Source organism: Pelobates fuscus, chromosome 12, assembly GCF_036172605.1.
Source record: "Pelobates fuscus isolate aPelFus1 chromosome 12, aPelFus1.pri, whole genome shotgun sequence".
NCBI lineage: Eukaryota > Metazoa > Chordata > Amphibia > Anura > Pelobatidae > Pelobates > Pelobates fuscus.
In genome coordinates this window covers 93,261,321-93,270,116 of record NC_086328.1, presented here as the reverse complement: position 1 = coordinate 93,270,116, position 8,796 = coordinate 93,261,321, and the positions used below count along the sequence as shown (strand labels likewise).

Sequence of the window (8,796 nt, the reverse complement as noted above, 5' to 3'; positions counted from 1 at the left end):
CGAGGTGTCCTGTAGACTTCTACCAGCCCAAAATATGGAGGGCTGAAATTAAGGGACTAAACTTGCATTAGTGCAGAATCACAAAGGAGTACCACATAGCTCACTGATTAAATTTGTGTTCACATTTCTGGTCATACTCTAAATTTGTATTTTGCATATATTGTAACAATGAACTTTCTTACCTGCTTAGAACACATAAATCCCTGCACCTATTTAGAGTTTTCAGACATAAATATTTTAATGCTAACAGCTTGCCCTTTAAAATAAAGTAAATTGACAAATTTATGTAAATACTAAAACACACAATAGTGGGATAGACCCTTCACAGTACAGAGTGGACTAAAGAAGACCTGACAACAATACAAGTGTAAATGTAAGCAAATTGGCCTGTGAATGTTCTGAGAAAATGTAAAGTAAACATTGGTTAATAGAAGAACAGTTTTAAAAAGTGTTGTCATTATACTTTGATACCACCAGGGAGCACTGTTTCAAAATGAATGTTTCTTCTTTGAAGTAGTTATTTTGTCCTTAACGCCATACAGTAATGTCCCATGATGTCTGATAATAACTTTATTTGTCTTACTCCAAGCCAGAGTTGAAAAAGCATTATGGTAGTTCTAGTTACACAGAAAATATATTGTGATTGTAACCTGCTGACTTATCCCATTTTAAACATTTATTTCCAAGTCTCCTCACCAAGGAATAGATTAGAACATTCTGTATTCACACTATAAACATTGTTTTTCCATAGCCCCTTAAAAAACAAAAACAAAAAAACTTAGCCCTATAGTTATAGAGTTTCAGAGTTTTTATTGCCTTGGGATTGATCTATAAATATAGATCTACTTTCTTAAATGTATAGTGGATGCCACAAAGCTACTGGTTGCCGTAATGATTGCATCATAAGGTCCCAATGACCATCATCTGATTTGGCCTTCTGGTTTCCCAGAGATGTCTGTCCAATAAGCTTCCTCCCACTGGTCAAGGTTTCATAAAGTGAGATAAGAACCAAGCATTGCGTTTTCACTGGATCTGGAAGACTAAATAGAAAAGTCTCGTTGAATACAGTCACTTTTGATTTGGCACGAAGACTAGATTTCTGGTGCTTTTGCTTATGTTGGTTGCTGAAGACATCTATTCTGGCATACACATCTAGAATCAAAAAAATAAGAGATATGTAAATCGAATTTTCATATTTATACAATTGGTACCTATAATTTACAAGTAGGTAACTCTATATTGAGCTCTCAAAATGTTGGCGTTTTCAAAACCTGATGTTTTAGTCTAAATGTACCATGCTCAGGCCCGGTGGGCCGCGTTGGCCATGGGCCGAGGCTGGCAGGGGAGATCACAGGATCTCCCCTGCCGTCTATGCAGGGCTTGCACTATCCGAGTGCTGGCCCTGCAGTAGTTCACAACGGGCCAGTGGGGAGATCAAAGATCTCCCTCACCGGCCCACATGCAGTATATTCCGGCCGCCTGGGGGGAGAGAGGGAGGGAGACAGCCAGCCAGGAGAGGTACCCTGAGGAGCTCTAACTTACAGCTCCGCCGAGTTCCTCTTGCAAGATTTGAAGCATTGCCATGGCAAAGCTCCGGGTCTTGCAAGAGTGAACTCTAGCCGCACAGGCTAGAGTTCACTCACCACTAGGACCACCAAGGATGGATGGCGGCAGCAGCAGCAGGATCCTCCCTCCCAGGCTAAAGATAAGCAGGGAGGGGGTAAAAAATCACCCAAGTCACATCAGCCTCACTTGCTCACACACACCCTGCACCCCTGACACTCACACACACACTTCACACCTGGCACTCACAGCACCCTAACACACACACACACTGCACACCTGACACACTGCACCCCTGACACCTAGAGCACTATCACTCACACACACACACACTGCACCCCTGACACTCACAGCACCCTTACTCACACACACACTGCACCCCTGACACTCACAGCACCCTCACTCACACACACACTGCACCCCTGACACTGACCGCACCCTCACACACACACACTGCACCCCTGACACTGACAGCACCCACACACACACACTGCACCCCTGACACTGACAGTACCCTCACACACACACAGCACCCCTGACACTCACAGCACCCTCACTCACACCCACTGTACCCCTAACACTCAGCACCCTCACACACACACTGCACCCTCACACACAGCTTCCTCACACGCACATAGCACCCTCATGCAAACACAGCACCCATCACACACACACACACACACACACACACACACTACACCCCTTACACACACACTGCACAATACACTTTCCTAGCATTTTTGTCTCCTGGTATCCCATCTATGGAGACACCAGAGACAAATTTCAAGCAAACACAGTGCAAGCATGTTATTAAATTTGCTTGCGCTGTGCAGAACAAATACAGGGTCTTTTTCTCATGCTAGTGCTCTTCAGCAGAGCTCTGCACATGTTCTACCCTGGAAGAGCATTGAACCAACATGCTCACTTTGGGATGGGGCGTGCTTGTCATTGGTGATGACAAAACACACCCTATCTGACCCCACCCCCTTTTAAGTGGGCTGCTGTAATTAAAAAATGCCCGGGCAGAATTTTCTTCTCAGTCCGGCCCTGACCATGCTGATTAACAGTGCAGCATAAATTTGTTTCTAATGAGTAATATAAAGATCTAATGTACAGATCATGGAAATATATGCTAGGAATACATAAAGTGACAAAGTCACAGATGTGTTCACTATATTGAAGGTAAGTGTTAAGCTAGTTTGTCTTTGCCGAAAGAACAAACCTCTGTCTTGGATGGTGCTTTGTGAAGCAGTTTTGAACTTCAATATCCCAACTTCTATTTTCTGTGACGTGGGGAGACATTTGAGGGAAATGAGTACTTCTCCAATAACATCCTATAATAAACATGCATAAAAAAAAATTAAATAAAAAAAAGGAGATTTAGGAAATGCTACAGAACAAGTATACACATGTTTGCTTATTTCAAGTATGGATCTGTTACAGTGTGTGTGTGTGTGTGTATGTATGCATTCCCTCCAATGGCCATTGGAGCAACTAAATGACCTCCATTTGTCTAAATATACATAGGGATTAAGGAGAAAGCGCAGGTAACGTTTTTCTTTTCTTTGGTTTTTACTATATATTGGGGCTGATGTGTGTTGTAGTCCTTGCTGCTTAAGCGCAGGACTTCTCTTTTTGTATTTGTATTTACTTTGTATCACACAGCCTGGTTACAATGCTGCTACCCATCCCATGTGTTCCCTATTAAGGGTTAATAAGTATAGGGGTGTATATAAAAAATACCCCTTTCTGTCTCATTAGAGATATCTTTGCCAGAAGCTCAAGGAAGCAGGCTGAAGGGTCAGTGTTAGGAGCCGCTTAGGGGGGTCTGCCTTGACGTTGGCAGGCTGGCATTCCCTCCAATGGCCATTGGAGCAACTAAATGACCTCCATTTGTCTAAATATACATAGGGATTAAGGAGAAAGCGCAGGTAACGTTTTTCTTTTCTTGTGTTTTTACTATATATTGGGGCTGATGTGTGTTGTAGTCCTTGCTGCTTAAGCGCAGGACTTCTCTTTTTGTATTTGTATTTACTTTGTATCACACAGCCTGGTTACAATGCTGCTACCCATCCCATGTGTTCCCTATTAAGGGTTAATAAGTATAGGGGTGTATATAAAAAATACCCCTTTCTGTCTCATTAGAGATATCTTTGCCAGAAGCTCAAGGAAGCAGGCTGAAGGGTCAGTGTTAGGACCCGCTTAGGGGGGTCTGCCTTGACGTTGGCAGGCGGGCATTCCCTCCAATGGCCATTGGAGCAACTAAATGACCTCCATTTGTCTAAATATACATAGGGATTAAGGAGAAAGCGCAGGTAACGTTTTTCTTTTCTTTGGTTTTTACTATATATTGGGGCTGATGTGTGTTGTAGTCCTTGCTGCTTAAGCGCAGGACTTCTCTTTTTGTATTTGTATTTACTTTGTATCACACCGCCTGGTTACAATGCTGCTACCCATCCCATGTGTTCCCTATTAAGGGTTAATAAGTATAGGGGTGTATATAAAAAATACCCCTTTCTGTCTCATTAGAGATATCTTTGCCAGAAGCTCAAGGAAGCAGGCTGAAGGGTCAGTGTTAGGACCCGCTTAGGGGGGTGTGCCTTGACGTTGGCAGGCGGGCATTCCCTCCAATGGCCATTGGAGCAACTAAATGACCTCCATTTGTCTAAATATACATAGGGATTAAGGAGAAAGCGCAGGTAACGTTTTTCTTTTCTTTGGTTTTTACTATATATTGGGGCTGATGTGTGTTGTAGTCCTTGCTGCTTAAGCGCAGGACTTCTCTTTTTGTATTTGTATATATATATATATATATATATATATATATATATATATTTATTTCTTTATTTGAGTTATATATATGATTGTTTGTAGACTTAAAGCGGCACTGTCATGACAAACTTTCCTTTCCCCAACCGCTTCCTCTTCTCTTCCCCTCTCAGGATCTGTTCTTCATTTCAACCTATCTAATCTAGTTTCCTTTAAAACAGAAGATAAAGTAGGAACTACTTTGACTTATCTATTTTTTCCTACGGTTGACTATCTTTGACCCAAGGAGGAGCTTAAGTCCACTCCATTTCCTGTGGTCAAAGAAATTTTCACACCTCTCCTCCATGATTTCTAGTTACTTCATTCAATATTCAAATGGCTGTTCACCAGTGAAACTACCGAATTTCATCCTAACAGAATGAGTACAGTTTGTCCATTCATGTTAGGACGAAATTCGTGCATTTTGTCCAGTTCGAAATTTCATTCGAATTAATGAAATTCCGACCTGATTTGTGCCATGGCTGCATCTTTCAGTCGTTTAGTAGATAACCAACATAATTCCCACGGTATAAAGGAGTTATCTACTAAAAGGCTAGTATTAGTAAATAAGGGAGTTTCACATCTCCCTGCTGCCCCTACTTGCTATGCCATGAGTATGGGGTATGTCTACTAAACAATGAGCCTGTGGCTGCTCACTAATGGACAAAAAAAAAAAAAAAACATCCACTCCAATAAAGTGCCCCATGGTGGGGCACAGATTTGAATAATTAACGGTGGGACATAGTGTGCCCATGCAGGCAGTGCAAGAATCAGATTGGAATTTCTTTAATTTGAATGAAATGTCGAACCGCACAAAATGCACAAATTTCGTCCTAACCCGAATGGACAAACTGTACTAATTCTGTAAGGGCAAAATACGGTAGTTTCACCGGCGTTTGAACAGCAAATGAAGCAACTAGAGATCATGGAGGAAGGGTGAGTATTGTGGAAAAATGTATTTGACATCAGGATATGGAGTGGACTTAAACTCCTCCTTGCGTCAAAGATGGTGAAGCATAGGAAAAATACATAAGACAAAGTAGTTCATAGAAACATAGAATGTGAAGGCAGATAAGAACCATTTGGCCCACTTAGTCTGCCCAATATTTCAAAATACTTTTAATTAGTCCCTGGCCTTATCTTAAGTCTAGGATAGAATTATGCCTATCCCACGCATGCTTAAACTCCCTCACTGTGTTAACCTCTACCACTTCAGCTGGAAGGCTATTCCATGCATCCACTACCCTCGAAGTAAAGTAATACTTCATGATATTATTTATAAACCTTTGCCCCTCTAATTTAAGACTATGCCCTGTTGTTGTGGTAGTCCTCCTTCTTTTAAATATAGTCTCCTCCTTTACGGTGTTGATTCCCTTTATGTATTTAAATGTTTCTATCATATCCCCCCCGTCTCGTCTTTCCTCCAAGCTGTACATGTTAAGTTCCTTTAACCTTTTCTTGTACGTTTTATCCTGCAATCCATAAACTAGTTTAGTAGCCCTTCTCTGAACTCTCTCTAAAGTATCAATAACCTTCTAATACTTCAAGTGAGGTCTCACCAGTGTTCTGTACAATGGCATGAGCACTTCCCTCTTTCTACTGCTAATACCTCTCCCTATACAACCAAGCATTCTGCTAGTATTTCCTGCTGCTCTATTACATTGTCTTCCTACCTACTTTGTCTTATGTTTTAAAGAAAACTAGATTAGATAGAACAGTTCCTGAGAGAGGAAGAGAAGAAAAAGTGATTGGGCATAGGTAAGTTTAGCATGACAGTGCTGCTTTAAATTAATATTTATTAATACTTCTGTAACACCTACTTCCAGTCCATCTTCCATTCCTCCTGCAGTCTTCACTGATTTGCTCTGCTTGGGGACACTTCCAATTACTTAATTGCCAGCATGCCAGTGTGTGAACAGAGTGACATTTGTCAATCCATTCCTGTACTCTCTAGGCAACACTAGCCATGTTAGCTAGGGAGTTACCAAAGCAACCATAGTGTATGCTTGGGTGAAGATCAAAAGGACTGTCTGTGGGTGGTCTCTTCTGCTCTCCTTTATCAATAATTTGATTGACAGTTGAAAGAAAAACCCGTTTTAAATAGGTTTTGTGACGGAACGCTGTCACTGAGTGCCATACCCTCATGTTCCCCCTCTCCTCCCCCCACTTGGACCCCAAGGGCTTGGCTTGTGGACTCAAAGGTGTCCAACCGACTTGTTGCAGGCCCTTTGTGGGTCTGGCCACAGGTCTGTCTATTTCTGTGGGGGGAGATATGTGATGGATGGCCTGATTTCTTTGGCGCGGGCCACAAGCTTGCAGCGCCATTTTTGTGATGGTGTTACATGTGTCTAGATGTCACAGTGTGTGTCTGTATATGCAGCTGTGGGTCAATGAAGGAGTCGGGGGGGACAGCAGCTCTATAGACTGTACAGTATAGTTAAGTGAAATGTATTGCTTGCCAGCCCAGTTTAACCTAGCTGCTTTGTCCCTCCTCCATCCCCCATCAGATTCTTGGGATTGAAACCTCTGGTGTATTGTGTCGGAGAACCCCATGTAGGGGTCTGTGCCTGAAAAACCATGTGTGACAAAATAAACGGCAGTTCATTTTTCAGTTTTACTCACAGAGCTGTGTCTCGTCCAGTTACTGGGGGAAACGGATGCTTGCTTTTTTTAAAGGGTTCCAGAGTGGCTGAAGGAGGGTATTAGCGGAGGTAACCGGTTAGGTTACCCGTTGTCCGCTACAGGTTTTTTTTCACAGTCTACACATTTACTAGCAAAACTGCTAGTACAAAATACAGATGAAATTTTATACTCTTTAAAAAGTTCGAATGTAGTTTGATACTCTATTGATGCTTTTCAAATATGGCAATCATGCGTAAGGATATCAAATTAGGGAGTTATCTACTAAACAGCTGAATGAGGAAGACTAAGAAAATAGCTTTTCTCCATTTTGATCTTTCAACTGTTTAGCAGATAACTCCTTAATTTTATATCCTTATTTGGGATTGCTAAAATTAAGTATACCAAATTAGGGAACAATCTAATATTAAATTGCTGAAGGGTCAGAAATAAGAAAACAGCTGTTTTACGTTTTTCTCTTTTAGCAGTTTAGCAGATAACTTCTTAAATTGGTACCGAACGTGGAATTGTAACATTTAAAGAAAACCAAAGTAGGGCCCTGTTTACCAGATAGCACCCTTATATGAAAATTAGAACCCTTACGGCAAGGATAGGAAATTAGGGAGTATCTACAAAACAGTTTAGAGAGCAAAATTAAGAAACAGTCTCATGCTAACAACTCCTTAAATTAGTACTTTGTAATGTTCTGACTGTCATCTTCATTCTTTTTCTATAGGTGATAATACGTTTCCAAATTTGGGAAAATAAAATTTTTGGCGAAATTTGGATTTTTCTAAATCAATATTTTCCAAATCTCGGGAACCGAACCTAAATTTAAAAATAAACAAATCCAAAAATTGAATATGTGAACTACATTGTTTGAGTGATAGAATGCAAGAGGGTGATCCTTTGTGACTATTTGGCACTACAGGCAGTTAGGTTATTTATGAACCGATCTATTAAAACTCATACATAGCAGAAGTTCTATTATACTTAGCAATAATAGTCAGTAGCTATTCTTCTCACTTTTTCATATGTCGTTACTACTAAAAAGCTGACAATCCTTTATTTTCTTGATTAGCAGAACTAAACAGATTTGAATGTAAAAAATACAGCATTAATATGAGGCTAAGACGCATAAAATACACTTGAATCTAGATCCAGATTCAACTTTATGGTTAATGTATGATGTACAAACAAGGGCAATGAAACACAGTTGGCCTCTGAACAGATATGCAGCAGTAATTTCAAATACAATTCTAAAAAATGTACTTCCAGTGTAAGCTTTACAGTTAATACTTCATACAACAATTCCCTAATATTTAAGAATACAATATTTCTATATTGCTACCAATTTCAAGTCTAAAATACATCAAAATTATAATAGTGCCACCATATAAAAATTCAACACAGCACTCATAACCCCCGATCTAGGTAAAAATTAAGTGTACTGACTGCCATTCAGTTAAAAGGACACTATAGTCACCAGAACAACTACAGCTTATTGAATTTGTTCTGGTGAGTAGAATCATTACCTTCAGGCTTTTTGCTGTAAACACTGTCTTTTCAGAGAAAATGCTGTGTTTACATTACAGCCTAGTGATAACTTCACTGGCTACTCCTTAGATGGCTGTTAGAGATCCTTCCTGGGTCATGGCTACCTAAAATGCATCCAAACATTCAGTGTCTCCTCCCTCTGCATGCAGATACTGAACTTTCCTCATAGATTGAATTGATTCAATTCATCTCTATGAGGAGATGCTGATTGGCCAGGGCTGTGTTTGAATTGTGCTGGCTCTGCCCCTG

At 40.6% G+C, this 8,796-nt stretch overlaps 1 protein-coding gene across 2 annotated transcripts in view; it reads right to left on the bottom strand.

The window, feature by feature from the left end:
* Positions 1-219: 219 nt before the first annotated feature.
* LOC134579259 (synaptotagmin-A-like) overlaps positions 220-8,796 on the bottom strand; it is a 118,670-nt gene continuing 110,093 nt past the window's right edge. For both annotated transcript variants that reach the window (XM_063438480.1, XM_063438479.1), the window contains 2 exons: positions 2,786-2,897; positions 220-1,152 (listed from right to left, as the gene is read on the bottom strand). In XM_063438480.1, coding sequence (XP_063294550.1) covers positions 851-1,152; positions 2,786-2,897 — 414 coding nt within the window. In that variant the 3' untranslated portion in view covers positions 220-850. The remainder of the gene's footprint in view (positions 1,153-2,785; positions 2,898-8,796) is intronic.